Below are 16131 nucleotides of genomic sequence, written 5' to 3' on the forward strand. Positions count from 1 at the left end.
TGTTGAACTTAAATTCAGTTACATTTTTTTTAATATATTACAAAAAAACAAAAAAACAAACATAATTCAATGTATTTACTACAGTTACATAAAGATGGGAAACATGGAATCTTATCTGAGGTGTTCATTAATCAAGATTTTACAAGTTGTACCTAATCCATGGTTATCAGGAGTCTCATTTTTTTCTTTTACTAAACCAGTTTCTTAAGGAGGAAAAAATGAATTTCTAAAAATTAAATTGAATTACAATATTGCTTGGTAATTAAATCATTAATTGAATCCAGTTATAAAACTGGAATATTATCAAAGTAATGTTTTAATTTATAAAATTATTGGATGTAAATAACTTGCAAAACTGTCAATCTTAATACAGGATTTACTTAGAATTTTAAAGCTAGTTTAAATTATGACAGCTTAAAGGATTTCAAATTCCTTTCACTTATTTTTTTTTTCAACTGTTAAAAGATTAAGAAATCGAAATGCATTCTAGTGGATTTAATTTTGTAATTACGTTTTTAAAATAGATTTTTAAACATTTTTCCTTACTGAGCCTCAATTTTATACATGTGATGTAAATTTGGTAAGAGCATTTTAAAGTTTGAAAACTTTAAAGACAAAGAGAAATGCTCCCAAAATATAAAGAACTTCCATCGAACCACACTGACAATATAAGTGTGTGCGTGTGTGTGAATAAAAAACATTGATACAAATGTAAATCTGCATAATACATTCAATCTACACATCCTAATTTGTTTCAGTTTGCACCTTGGCATTGCCTTCGATAAATTACCTTTATATACGAAGTAAATGCTTCAAGCAAACTACATTAACCGTTTATAGTGTTTTAGGAGAGGGAGTACACACTTATTTATACCAAAGTCTGAAAAGCAGTGCTGAAAAGTCATATTCACACTTTACACATTTGATAAAAATATCAGGCTGCAGCAAAGTTTGAGTGGGAATTGCAGGCATCTATACATTACAGTAAAATAGTGGAAATAAAGTAAATGAGGTAAATCAATTTAAGATTCATAAATATTAATACTGAGGTGATAAGATTCCCTTTCAAAAATTTATGTAGAATATCATCCAAGCAGAGTTTTATTCAAAAGATTAAAATGGAAGCTAATGAAGGTCAGGTGAATGCCATTCCACAAGGAATATCTGAATTTAGAAGTTCTTATCAGAAAATCTTGCATTGTTCCAAGTTACTTAACTGTTTCTCACAGAAATTTGTGTAAATAGAACTTCTTTCCACACTGAAATACCATGGCGTTAGATTCAAGAATTTGTCAAACTTTTCATCTTAGTTATAAGAATATTCAGAAATCATAGGCAACTGATCATTTGCTGTATATTTTTATTTGGAATCCTTTGCGATTAGGCTTCATAATTTATGTATTCATTCTTTTGTGGATCATTATACTCATCTTAATAGTTGTTTGGGGCCCGAGGAACAGTGGATAGAGGAAATAAAGTTTCTACGATTCCAGGTGAGACTTTTTTGAAGATAGTGGTTTCAATCCTCCTACCCCAACAGGCCAGAGGATTAGTTGACCAAAACGTGGTAAGAAAACTATAGAAGGCACTAATTAGTGGGGGTACAGTTAAAAGACTCAGCATTCCTATCCTGAAGGTTGGAGGAGGAGTCAGCTGAAACTTGAAACAACTATGAAGATTAGGATAAAAATCCTCAAAAGAATACACAAATGATCATTTGCTGTCAAACAATTGTGAAAGATTACTGCTACTGTTTGCAAGCAATTTGGATAAACTGAATTGCATTTTTTTTTTAATATATCAACGAGTTACTACTTAAATCCAAAGACCATTCAAGAATAAAGTTTAGTCAGTTGGATTATGAATATTAGAAGATTGAGAATGGATTGAATGAACAGGATTTGATCAAAATTACAGTTTGACAAATTGACATTAGCTATAAAGATGACTAGTTTCCATGTAAGCAGTCAGATTAAAGCTGATTGATTGAACAAAATCATGTTAAGAAAGAGGGGTATATGGGGGGGGGGAGTCAAGTGTTTGGTTGGGGATGGCTCTGTAGATAAGTTTATAAGCAAAAGGCTTTAGGAATTTATGATGCAATCAACCTGGTTGGTTATGTTGGCTTAAAGAATTTAAAAATCCTAAATATTCTGCATGCATACCATACTTGAAACAAGATTGTAATCCATGTGACAGCACATAGATAATCCTGATAAAATTATGGAGACCCGATATATAAGTACACTTCTCTTTAGACCCCCCCACCATCCCTCGTATTTCTGCTTATACAAATAGACAGTTCCAGAAACATCTGAGGAAAAAAAAAAAAAGGTGAGAGAATTCTATCTACCATATCATGCTGGTTTTCTTTGGATAGGATCTTTTTCTTCATCAAAAAGATTACTAATAGAACCATTAACATACTGCAAAACCTGCTAGATATTACTTTTAGAGAGTTTGTACAAACTTGAAAAAAGGTTTAAGAAGAGAACATCTGATCTACAGAAAAGATCAAAGAACATAATATAGATGGCTGAGGATACTAAACAGCAACCCATAATCCAATAATAATGCAACTCTGATACACTGAAGGTGTACTCCAGTTTGTGCATAAGAATTTACATTTTGTATGCGACGTGTAACATATTGCAATAATTTTGTTCTGTACCTAATGTGTAATAATTCTGAACATGTATATTCTATCAATGAATTATAATTACCAAACTTAAATTGATACTGAATATCATGGCTTTAAATAGCGAGAAAAAAAAAAAAAGCATAATCAAAGTAAGTGTTAATGGTGTCATTCAGATTTGCTACTCAACTATTTCAAGATGTTCACATTATACCGAAACAATGCAGCTTTTGAGGAACATGAAAGCAAGAACAAGTTAGAAAATATATATATATATATATTACACACACGCATGTGTGCATGTGTGTCATTCTGAACATAAAACAAAAAATTTAGTCAATGAATTCTTTGTTTAAAATATGCAAAAAAAAAAAAAAGGAAAAATTTAAAGATGAAAAGAAAAACTACTTGAAAAGTGAGTGTTCCCTCAAAATGCCAGTAGTACACCAATAACAAGGCCTCAGCTAAAACTATCAGACTTATCCTTATATCTATAAAGTAATGGATTTCTGTTTAGTTGCCTCCCCATGTGGGGAAAAATCCATCTAAAAATGGGCACTCTGGAGCAATTTTGATTTTTGGCTTTAATTCATTCTAGCTAAAATTACCTCTCCTTCACCAACCTAGGACAGACAGATGTGTAATATTAGATCGAAACCAATAGGTTTTAAAAAAAAAAAAAAGTCTGGAATAAATTTTTTTAAGAGCCTTCCACAAAAGACAAAAGTTGTCACACACACAAAGTTTTTAGCACCAAATTAAATTCATTTTCATAAAAGTAAACTAAAAATTTAAAAGTACTAGACAAAAATTAGATAAGCAAAAGTTAACAGTATTAACTACTACAAATCTAGTACACATGACATACATTCTTAGAATTAGATTGCAATTAAATCTGGAATTAAAAACTACATTTAAAGTTTATACAGCAATATGCAAAAACCACTTGAATGTAAGGAAAACAGAACTATGGCAATGTTTGAGGGGTGGGGTGGGGGTTAAGAGTAAAATGAAAACTTTCTGCTAACCACCTACTCAAATTCCAAAGGAAACTGATTAACTTAGCCGTTTTGTTTAGTTGAAAAGATCCCATGCTGACCAACTAATGGATACTAAATATAGTTTTTTATCTAAGAATGGACACTATGCCTGCCTCCCTCCCAATCACTACGTATAGATGCAAAAATGATGATAGGTGTAGAGGTTAGATTGTTTTTTTTTTTGGGGGGGGTTGTAATGAGAGAACCAGAGCTAAGCTAAATGTTTAAAAAAATAGTGATGCCAGTAATTTATATATAATGCGCTTGCGTGTGAGCGTTTAGAACAAACTGAACAAATTAGAAAAAATAATCTTAAAAGTAGACTAGAAGGAATGTTAATCACATTAAGTAAAGAAATTTTCAGATAAACATTTGTAGTTTGTGGGTATATGGAAATAGGAGAAAAATAATGAAATTTTATAAAATATTAAAATCTGTCTTTACTAAAAAAATTTTCTTTCCGTTCACACATGCAAATGCAAAAAGCCTTCAATTATTTTAGGAAGGAATTTTTAATTTTCTATTTTTGAGCAATTATAGAGACTCCTCAGGACCTTTGTGAACCATTTTTTCTTATTGTTCTAATTTAAGACAAGACTTTGTAGTACCTGTGTTTCAAACTAAAATAAGTTAAAATGCAAAAATCTTATCCAAGTAAATAGAAAAGTAACTTGTCTTTGGAAACAACCGATTTTTGACCATTTTCATTTTATTGTCTACTGCAAAGCAGTGATCGATACATTAACTTCATGAAGAGAAATCTTTCCTTTCATAGTTGTATAAGAGTGATATATATATATATATATATATATAAATGGCTGCATAAATCTATTCACAGATCTCATCAGGTGGAACAGACTGACGTTTTACATTAATCTAAAATGGCAATCAATAGAATTGGATAAAGGTTTCAAAATATATCCAAATACATGAAGGCTGATAACTATTTGCCGTTTGATGTCTGGCAAATGGCCAGAGTCATTAAGTGGTTGGACTGTGGCATCACTTTCAGTTTAGATAACTGTAAAATCTATTTCAAACAATAACAAACAGGTAGGCAATGATATTCATTTTATGACATCAAGCAGAAGAAAAACATTTGTTTTGATAAAAATTTAAATAAGCAGTCTTAAAGAAATTCAAATGATAATACCTTAATTCCTTTATGAAGTTAAAATATTTGAAGAGGTAAGTGAAGAAAGTGAAAAAAAAAAAAATCTTTAAACGAAAATTCTTTGCAAATAATTCTTGCAAATAGACTAAGAAAATGGTACAGATTAACTATTCCGAAAGTGCATTTCATGTTTGTTTTATTTCTTATCTACGTTTAATACTTCATTCAATTTCCAAGATTCAACAATTTTATTTTAAATTGAGGGCATTTTGGAAAACAGCACAAAAAGTGAATAAAAACAACCCCTCACCACATAATATATATTTAATACCAAATAAACGTTACAAGTTTGTGACGGCCTCTCGTATACGTATTCTTAAAACTACAAGTAATATTTTCAATTTTTCTTTTTTTAGCTGGGGATGGAGCATTCTATCATACTAAACATTTCACCTGCTTTCTCATACATGTCCAACAAAAAGATGTAAGATATTAACCATCCATTTAAGTGTGTATGTGGTTTATGCATATTTACATGGTATATATCTGCATACGAAGACAATAAAATACTGAAAAGCATACATCTAAATAGCAAACTTAGAAAAAATATGATCGAACATTAAAATTACAAGTTTTCTTTTTATAAATCTAAAATTTTATGAAAGAATATGCAAGAAAATAAAACTCCATTAAACAAATGAAGAACCAAGTTCCAAAATGTCAAAGAAAAAAGTTATGCAATATCCAATAAATTACTTGGGATAGAAGGGGGACCGAGAGTAAATAAAGAACCCCACCCAGACGATAGGATACAAGCGAGTCTTCTATCTCTCCGACAAAGTTAGGAATCTACAAACGATGAAATTCAGAAAAGTAAGAATTTGATGGATTAAATAAAAAAATAAAAAGTTTGTTACCCTTACCACCAGCCATGGAATGAGTTAGCTGTCGATGGCCACTGTCATGTCCACGATTCATCTTCATTTGGCAGAAGGGGAGAAAAAAAAAAAAAAGAAAAAAAAAAGGAGGAGGCAATCGACTCTCGCCCAGTGAGTAATCTAACAGGTGCCTCGCTCAGCGTACATGCATAGATGTGAGAATGTGCGTTTGTTTTGATATGGCAGGGACTGATGGGCCAGTGTGTGCCTCAACTTCCACTTTGAGGACTACATGTGCACGCACTCACACATACACACTCAGTAAATTCGACTTGGCGGCTCGACATTAATACCTACAAATAAAACCATTTATACTCTACCTCCTCCACCCCATCTCATTTGAAGATTAACTCCACATACAAGCAAATCAAAAGGAGTTTAAGCTGGGTTACTTGACGGCTCCTCCTGATGCATCTATTTATGTAGGATTCCAACAATAGTTTAAGGTGCTTGTCCCTAAGGAGAAGATGTGTATGTGTGTGGTGTGTGGACGAGTTTTTTTTTTTTTTTTTTTTTGTAAGTTCTTCAGAATTCAACCTAATTAAACAAAAATACAGGAAAATCTTACTCGTCACGGAAATGCTATTCCAAAAATCACGTAAATTGATCAAGTAACTTTATTTTTTCATAAAGAAAATCATTTTTAAACAAAGCGGTTAAGGTGAAATCTAACATTACGAGGTTGGTCACGAATTTTTTTTTTAATTATTGGCGACTTATCTGGGTTTTTTTTTTCAATATAGCGATGCAAAGCAATCCCTTTTTGCTTACTCATAAAATTTGATTTTCTTAGTAAATAAAAGTACTTTATTAATTTACGTGATTTCTGGAATATGACATCGTTTCATGACTACCACGTACAAAGATTTGTCTATATATATATTTTTTTTTTAAGTTGAATTAAATAAGAACCAAAAAAAGTTTAAAATCGCATTTATATACACTTGCATAAAAATAAAAATTTGATAAAACTTTCACCTAACAATTCTTCAAAGAAATTTATTTTTACTGTGATTTATACTTGTATATCCAAATAAAACAAAAATCTCCAAAATCGAAACAGAACCAACTTAAGAAAGCAGATATTGACAAATAGGGATCAATATCCTTTCAGACAGAGCTTTAGTTATAATATGTAATAAAACGCACTTATACCAACACTTTATTGCAATTACTAATTAGAAGTGTACCTGAACTAGTCTAGTCTAACAAAGTCGAAAACATAAGTGTGAGAGAGAGAGAGAGAGAGAGAGAGAGTAAACGGTGGTAAAATGTAATGGCTCATGAATGCACACACACACAAAATATGGGTGGAGCAGAAATCTGCAAAAGAAAAGTGAACGACAGAGTGCTCTAATACTGTGGACACCCACCTTTAAACTTTTGGTAATGCGGATGGGGGGTGGGGCTATCTTTTTAGCCTTTACTTCAGTGGACAGTTCCCTCCAGTCACCATAATACCCCTTACTCTGCAAATATGGTGTTGGGTGGAGAGAAGTGCATGACCTACTTTTCAAATAGGTCCACACACCACCACCCACCCTAGAACAGCTAAGTACTTATATGAGCAGATATAGCGTTGCTACTATAACTACTAGTAGTAGTTATAGTGAAGATAAAAGCTTATTTGATGCACACAGTAAAATGATTTCAGGTGATATACTAAAACCACTAATAAAAAAAGATTAGAAATTCTTAAGGTAAATACTTTTAATAAGGAAGTCATGCAACATGCATCAACAAAATAAACATGATCAGCATCATAGACTAAATTTAATAACTAGTTTGAAAGTTTCTTGCATAAAAAAAAACAAACAAAAAAAACTACAAATCTCTACAATTGAAAGATCTTCCTCCCTTGCATTACCTCCTATTAAAGCATAGTTGGGGTACTCACTTCATAAGCGGTTCATATGAGACGACACTTGGAACTTTAAAACAAGTCTAAAGCAATCAAACTTTAAAATACTTCAACGATTATGCAACTGAACTTATTGTATTTAGCCCCCCCCCCCAAAAAAAAAGGCACATTGCCACTTGGATGTAACGGACTACTATTTGTGACCATGGTCAGGAAGATGAGATGTCGGTTTACATGAATTTCAGACCAAAAATCTTTTCAAGTTTAAAGTTTTTATTACCTCCTTGCCAGTAAAAGACAAGGTCAGGGATAGTTTCGAGAAGCACACGAGGAATAAAAATGCCTGAGCAACCTGCTGGTATTTCCTGGTAGAGGCACTTTAGACAAATAGCAATAAACCAACTTTCTCAGAGAGAAGGTACAGTTTTGTTAGGTGACCTCCTAGGATTAAACAATCATTCCAATCATTCCCCAGCCCAACAAAACCACTGTCGGATACGGTAACGAGCATAACTATTCTTAGAATTAGCATTGTATTACATATGGTTTAAATCTAGAAAAAGTATACGGCGGGGGGGGGGGCAGACTTCAAATACTTAAAAATTTACTTTGAAGAAATCAAAATGAGTATATCGAACTAAATGTATGAATTTCGGCTTAATTTTATGGAATTAATAATCTTAAAATAGTCAAAATTTTCTTAATTTGTTAGCGAATCAATGAGTGTTATTTAACTATGGTTTTCATCACATTAAAATCAGGAGGTTAATGTGGAAGGTTTCATTCTTTGGGAAGGGACGGTATTTTTATATATATATATATATATATATATATATATATATATATATATAAAAATTAGAACAATGTATATAAGTAAAGAATCATTCGTTTAAGATTAAGTTTATTTTCTGTTATTACACATAATGTAAAAAATCTTTAAAGAAATTTTCATTTAAAAATTAACCGGTATTAATTTTCTAAAATTTTAAAATCTAACTATAATGCTTTCAAAAGATGCAACTAACTTCCATTTGAAATATGTATTAGGAATGGAAACTTTCCTAGTTTTTTTTTTTTTTTTAAATCCGATTTAGATACAATTACCGACTCAGATTCTTGTAACGTATATATAAAGTTTTTTGGGGTTTTTTTTTAGGGTGGGGTTGGATTACTACACAACCATATGTGCATATATTTTAGCAAATGTAAAAACACGCTTGTGAGGTGGGGGTGATCTATAGATTTTAGTTTTACTGGTAGTTCAAAAATCAAAATATTTATTAATACAAGACACGGGAACATTAAAAAAAAAAAAAAAAAAAAAAATTTTGGCTTCAGAAAATAGGCATAATTTCTATTCCAATAACCTAAAGTTATTTTTTTATTCCGATTAATCATCACCAATACTAATATATAGATATATAATACACTAGGTGTGTCAGAAACTGGAAAATATTGAATAATTCGACCCCCCTGTCTTTCCAAGCTTATTACTACTCGAAAAATGTAATTCAAACCTTAATTTTTTTTCAATTAAAAGAGCAAGGACCAAGGTTTAATTAAAAAAAAACAAAAAAAAACAAAACAATGTGATTAAAAAAAGTTTTAAACTTCGGACTTTACAGGTAAATTTCTAAAAAGCACTGTTTTAAATTTGAATATATTATTTATTGATCTTTTATCTTCAATTTGTGATATATAAAACTTTGGTGAGTAAATTAATTATTTACTTTTTAATAGACATTTAAAAATGGGGGGGGGGTGAATTAAAAAAACAAAAACGTTTGTCTAAAATATTATATTCGGTTTATTGTAAAGAGCATAAAATTTCACATTGACCCTGGAAATATCGTAAAAATAGAATCAATAGAAAAATTTTGATTGATTTTTAAAGTTTAAAAATTGAAAAATACTGAATTTGTAAAATTCAATTTCATTACTGTTTTTTTTTTTTTTAAATAAAAAATTTCTATTACTTTTTATACAATTTTAATAGTTTATTTTGGAAGTATAATCCATAAAGAAAATAAACCCACTTTTAAAAGAGAAATGAGTTTTTTATATTTTATTCGCAGTTTCGTGTTAGGGGTGTCAAAAAATCTGATACACCTAATAATACACATTGAGGAGGAAACGTAAACAAACGAATATTTTCTATATAAATAAAATAGATGTATGCATGTGTGTATGAAAATATGTAACCAATAAACTTATACTTGTTTCATAATACATGAAACAGTAATTATACACCAAAGATGGTTTATAATCAATAAAATCTGTTTGGATGGATGAATAATGCACACAGAACTATGTACGCAAGTTGATATGTAAAATTTTCATTTCAACTTGCCGACATTTATTACTTTTGCGCATAATTCATTCATAGCTTGAAGTGGTTTAATTTTAAATCTCATCTGTTGATAGCTCAAACAGTAGGGAACACGACTCAAGTACTATACATTAGGTACAACATAATTTCAATAGAGAATTGGTTCGGTAATACGAAATCCGCATGAATTAAAATACCTTATACGACTGGGCAATGATCACCCCCCCCCCCTGCTAGTCATCTATTTTCTTACACTTCAAGCAACGGCTTAGGTGGCTCAGTAAGAGCATAGGATGTTAACCACTGACGTCATCGTTGACATCTCGTTCCGTCTAGCCACACGGAGTCTTGAAAAGAGAATAATTCTATGGAAGACTTTTACAATTCAAAAATCTTCGAGAAATAATCTTCAGTTAGTTCATATGACAATTTAATATATACGTTCTTGCAAAATCCAGGATATATATTATATATATATATATATATATATATATATATATATATAATTATGCTCCCTATATATCTCGAATATGGAATTTAAACTCGAGTCGATACAACTTTCAGAAATTTTGTGCAGATGCATTGACGAAAATGTAATACTAACAATGTGAAACATTTTTCTATGATATATCTATTTCCACAAAGGTGTGTTATTGGCAAGGGGGGGGGATAAAAATATTGACCGAATCAACAGAGTCCACATCTCATCAGTTTACGATGATACACATGAATGATGTACAAGATAAAAAGCTTCGTGTGGGTGTTTTTTTTTTTAACACAGACATCACATTATCAAGGCCAAGAGACCACTCGAGGATAAGGGTTAAAGAGTGTACAGTAGAAATTAGACAATATAGTAATCAATTCGAGAAATTTGTTAACTTATATGGAACGGCTCATCAAGAACTTGTTTACGTTAGACTTGAAGACAACCATATTGTAGTCAGCCGGAAAACAATTCCACAGGCATGCAGTTCTAAGAAAGAAACTTTGTTCATGGAATCTACGTTTAGGTTTAGACACAGATAAAGAGTGGGGAGGAATCAGTGATAGTGCTTTCAGCTAAACTAGTGTTTGTGAAAATTTGGTGAGGGGGGGACCATAGAATGAAGCTCAGTTGAACACTTTCCATGAAAATAACGATGCATTAGAGACAAACTCGCAACATTTCTTCTGTGAGATAGAGGTTGCAGCGAAGAGAAAAGGACATCCCCTACGAGGCTACGAAGTCTATTTTGAACTCTATCAAGGCAGGACAAGTTCTTTCTAGCTGCTCCTGCCCAGATGTGGCAACAGTATTCCATTCTTGGACGTACCTGGCTCTTATATAGATAGAGAATTGCATGAGCAATGAGATATCTACTGGATCGATAGAAAGATCCCACCATTTTTCCAGCGGCCTTGGCAACAGATTTGATGTACGTGTTCCATTTAAGATCAGGAGTAACGGTCAAGCCCAGAAGCTTGTCAACACTTGAGGCCTTCTGAAGACGAGAGCCATTCATTTCAATTGATGCCAGATGTGGATCAGAATGTTGATGATGTAAAGAGAGAAGCTTGGTTTTAGATGCATTAAAAGTAACCTACCCCTCCTTTCCCCATTGTACTACATGCTCAAGATCAGAGGAGAGGGAATCGGAGAGAAGTGTGTATGTATTATTATTTACTATAATAATTAAATACCTACAGACACTGGTGTTTCATCCTTTCAGGAATCATCAGTGCAGGGTGTCACGATTAATACATACATACACGATTAACTACATATATTAGATTGGTGCAAAATGTTTTTTTGACATGAAATTGAAAGCACAAAAAAATAAAAATAAAAAATAAGAATAAACACTAACCTAATATATATAACTGCTTACAAAATATCTGAAACTAAACTATACTATTGCTACTTTTTAATACTTTATTTAGTTTACTGTATTTCAAACTAATGTACTATCTTTTTATATTCAATTCAGGAGTTGTGTAGTATCTTCTATTGTAATACCAGGTATTTCCTCTTTTTTTTTTAGGGGGGGGCTGTATATGTTAGTCATATTACTAGCACAAATGTGATGGTATTTGTCTTCCACCACAAGAAATGTGACACTAGGGTCAGAAAGTGAGATTGAACAGCCAATGCTCCAAGGATCACTCGAGCCGGCAAAAAAATGCCTAGGCAGTCCTGTTGGTATTCATTGGTAGAAGCATCCAGCACCCCCAGACAATTAACAATAAACCCCTTTCTCAGAGAAGGCAAAACCTGGGAGAGTGGACATCCTAAAACTGTACATGACTAGTAACATGCCTTAGTCAACAGGGAATTTCAGAAATTATCTAGATTATTCCCCCACCTGGAACGTATTAGCACAAATATGGTTAAGATAATATTTTTTACTAGTATAAAGAAGGGGAGAAAAAAAAAAAAGAAAAAAAACTTGCAAAATGCAATTTCTGTAATGATGACATTAATCCAATCTTCTGGCTTATCTTTATTGGTGTCATGTGATCAACTTTTAATCACGCACTTTAAGCAATTTGTCTTAATTGTGAAGATAGGTTAAGTTCTTAATTTAATTACTTTATGCATTCTGATCAGTTTTTTCCTTGAAAGGAGGTGGGAGAATTCTTTAGAGCTTAATTATATGCTCTATATTTGTTCATGTGATGCTCATATCAGAAGGATCTTGAATTGAGCCTGAAAAACAACGATACCTAAGGATTAATAATTTTGCAAGATTCTGCTAAGCTCCACATAAAATTTGGCTTATATGTGCTATTAACCATTAATATCGCAGAGGCATTCCAGCACAATAAGTCTAATTGCAGATTAGACTCCATCAAATTATATAAATGAGGGTTTGTTGAATGAGCAATTTAATCAGATAGGAGTAATCAGTTTGGAAAATTTTATTCAATTTTATAAATTCATTGACATCATCTCATTACCATATGTTTTAGACATTGAAAGACTTATGCATCATTGAAAATAACTGTAAAGTCCAATCTGTTGTGTCATCCGGTGATGTTGATCATGTGCACTATCATTTAATGTTTTTGTCCATTCCTTTAGCCTCTATTTGACAAACTAAATCGGTCCATATTGGATTAAGAGCTACTATTGAAGGTGGCATTAAGCAGATATTTATCAGGTAATAGTACCAATAGTAAATTATCAGAGAATCTTACTTATAGACATCCTTAAATCTAAGCTATGATCAACTAGTTTTTCTTTAGTGACTAATTTTATAAAATCTTTATCTGCTTTAATATTCTATTTAGCAGAGTTACCTGGTATTGCCAGGGGTAGAAGCGAAATGCTTCTATTAATATTAAGCTCTATCTCTTCCTGTTTGTCCACCCCCCTTCTCCGCAAAATCTGCACCAATTTAAGGTAAAAAAAAAAAAAAAAAAAAAAAATCTCAATTTTAGACATTCATCTAGAACAATGCTGATCTAAAATATATCAACTTTGTGCCTACTTGTTTTGTAGTTTTTAACTTAGTTTGACATACAGACAACTGCCTTTTATTTAATACATATAAATACAATTTATATGAAAGCCAGGAGTCGTTTCATAAGAAAATTGAGGAATGAAAGCATCAAGTTTGATTTAACATTCGAACCTGAACAATGAGGAAAAGTTTTTGTACATTTTTTTTTAGAAAGGAAGTTAAAAAAAAAAAAAAAACAAAAAAAAAAAAAAAACAACTCGTAATACAAATTTGTTTATCAAATGTTGATATTCAAATAAAGTTAAGTAGTGATGATTTTGATATGGTCAAATGATATTTTCTAAGTTAAAAAAAAAAAAATAACTTTCAGTATATATTCAAGCAATGATATGGATAAAAATATCTTTAAAATTAAAAACATAAAAATGAAACAAATAGCTACATGTTTAATTTAACATGCAGAATGAATCATTTTTAAGTTCATTAAGACAACTTAATTGCATTTACTTGCATTGTGTCAATAACATTATGGAAAATTGCAAATATTTTAATTTGATTAGTTGAAAACAATGCACTTCAAAAAGTTGCACATTTAATTTTAACAATTATAAAAATGCTTAAATATTGAAACAATTACTTTACATTAAGAATTTATGAAAAACTTTTCTTACGTATATTTATTTTTGTATATTTATTTTAAATTTAAACTTTCATAATGAACATGGAAAGTTACATTCGTTATATTTTTGCACAAAATTAATGTCTTCATTCCAGTTTGTATTTAGATATTTTTTAAGATTCTATTAAAAACTTGTTGAGATTTTTATCCCATATAAAAAGAATATTCCATTGCATGTGAAAGTTTTAATGACAAAGATAAATTTCGCCCAAAATTTATAAGTTTATGAATTATTTTTTTTTACTTTATATTTACAGGAATAGAATTAAAAATTGGATTTTAAATCTTATTTTTAAATGTAAATTGGTGGATTTGTTTATAAATACAAAGTAAACAAACGCTTAGTAATAGGATTAATACATAAATTTTAAATTTTTCAAAAACTGAACATTTTTTTGTTACTAAGCTAATTTTGATGTAGTTAATCCAACACGATTTTAGTTTTAAAATAAAATCTGAATGGCTGGCAGAAATAGATACAAAAAGCAGACCTTCTCCAATAAAGAAGTTTATAGGACAGGCAAAGAAACAGAGGGAAGAAAAATACCTCTTGTGCTATTAGATTTTAGTAAAATAGCTGCAGTTAACCCCCCCCCCACCATATATCCATTTTTTTAAAATGAATATGAGCGAGTTGATCTTTACTGAATATAGAAAATAAATCAAGCAATGGATTCAAGACGAGACTACTGAATTCAATTTTGCTGCTGTTGTAAAAGACTAAAGAAGAGCCTTGTGAGACATTAATACAATATTTCTTGTGTGCATGAACAATTATGGCATTCATACCAGTTTTTGACATTAACATTACGGAATGAGGAAAGCTTTCTTAGCAGCAGTCAGTCAACACTGCATCATCCCACTGTGAAGTGATAAGATTCAATGAGGTCTTTGACCTTTTAGTACAAAGCTTCCATTTATTTCTAGGATGGATGGACACAACCCAAACAGATAATTCAGCTGAAACAAGTAATAGTTTGTACATATTTGAAATTTTATAACTCCATTTTTATTAAAGGGGGGGGGGATCCAAAAGGCAGGTTGCATTTCAGCCATGGAAAACGAGAAGCAATTATCATATAAAAATGGTGAAAATCTTTAACAAAAAAACACTGCCTTTCTGGTAGCACTCGTCCAAATACTGACTTACATTCCACAAGACAACACTTTTGGGACATTGAATGGTGTGTATAATGCATCTTGGACCCATGGCGAATAGACAAGATTGCCACTTGCAAGCTATCAAAGGATGTGCCTCCTTTCAAAGAAAAAGGAGCGTTATCAGGTAAAGAAAATTCTTAACAAATAAGGTTAATTTATATTAGTTGAATTATTCGTATTACTATTCTAACTTGGAGTGTTATTTTCACATTTCTGTCGATGTAACCTCTGACCTTTTTCAGGAGTATCTTGTCAAGCTCTGGAGTATTTCTGTTAAACACGGGAATCTGCACAGAATTTCAAATAGAACACTTAACTTAATCCCTAGGGGTAGCATGCTCTCATTCCATCAGTTATGACTGGGCAAAAGCCATAAGTAATTTGCAATTGTATTCCAAACTGCACTGAGCATTGAATCTTCAAAAGAATGTAATTTACAACTGAATTTTACCGAGCACTTTATCGTTACAAATTTTATCTGTTGTGTAAATTACTCTTCTGGAAGTTGAAGGTTCAATTCCAAGTGCAGGCGATACAAAATACAATTGCAAATTACTTTGGACTTATACTCGGTCATGACCGATGGCACGAGAGCATGCTACTCCAATCAATTAAATAAAAGGTTTCATTTGAAATTCCATGCAGATTATCAAGTTTGACAAGATACGCCTGAAAAACGTCATGTTACATCACCCGAAATGTGAAAATAACACAAGTCGTTCGAATAATCCAAGTACAAATTCATCTTAAAAATTTAGAAACAAATTTTTCAAATTAAAATCTATATTATCTCTTAAATATATTTTAAAGAGGGTTTCAATTTATTAGTCTAGGAAAAGAAAACAAAAGCAAAACCAACTGTTATTTTTATGTAAATAGAAGCACATATTTAAAATAGACATTCTTGAAAGAAACATTTCATAAC

At 31.1% G+C, this 16131-nt stretch overlaps 1 protein-coding gene and 1 long non-coding RNA gene across 7 annotated transcripts in view; one reads left to right on the forward strand and one right to left on the reverse strand.

Annotated features, from left to right (window-relative positions):
• LOC145297609 (ras-related protein Rap1) overlaps positions 1-16131 on the reverse strand; it is a 161783-nt gene that overhangs the window by 81182 nt on the left and 64470 nt on the right. Inside the window, exon 1 of one of the 6 annotated variants that reach the window (XM_080143668.1) lies at positions 5716-6012. The exons of 3 other annotated variants lie outside the window; for them this stretch is intronic. In XM_080143668.1, the coding sequence (XP_079999794.1) occupies positions 5716-5776 (61 nt within the window). In that variant the 5' untranslated portion in view covers positions 5777-6012. Of the gene's footprint in view, positions 1-5709; positions 6016-7103; positions 7197-16131 lie in introns of those variants that run through there. 2 more of the 6 variants (XM_080143673.1, XM_080143667.1) reach the window with 2 other exon arrangements.
• The window catches only part of LOC145297608 (uncharacterized), a 33455-nt gene continuing 32497 nt past the window's right edge, over positions 15174-16131 (forward strand). Inside the window, exon 1 of the long non-coding RNA XR_013870281.1 lies at positions 15174-15330. This is a non-coding gene — a long non-coding RNA (uncharacterized LOC145297608). The remainder of the gene's footprint in view (positions 15331-16131) is intronic.

This window comes from Euprymna scolopes, chromosome 18, assembly GCF_053919585.1.
Source record: "Euprymna scolopes isolate OS-2025 chromosome 18, ASM5391958v1, whole genome shotgun sequence".
NCBI classification, from domain to species: domain Eukaryota; kingdom Metazoa; phylum Mollusca; class Cephalopoda; order Sepiida; family Sepiolidae; genus Euprymna; species Euprymna scolopes.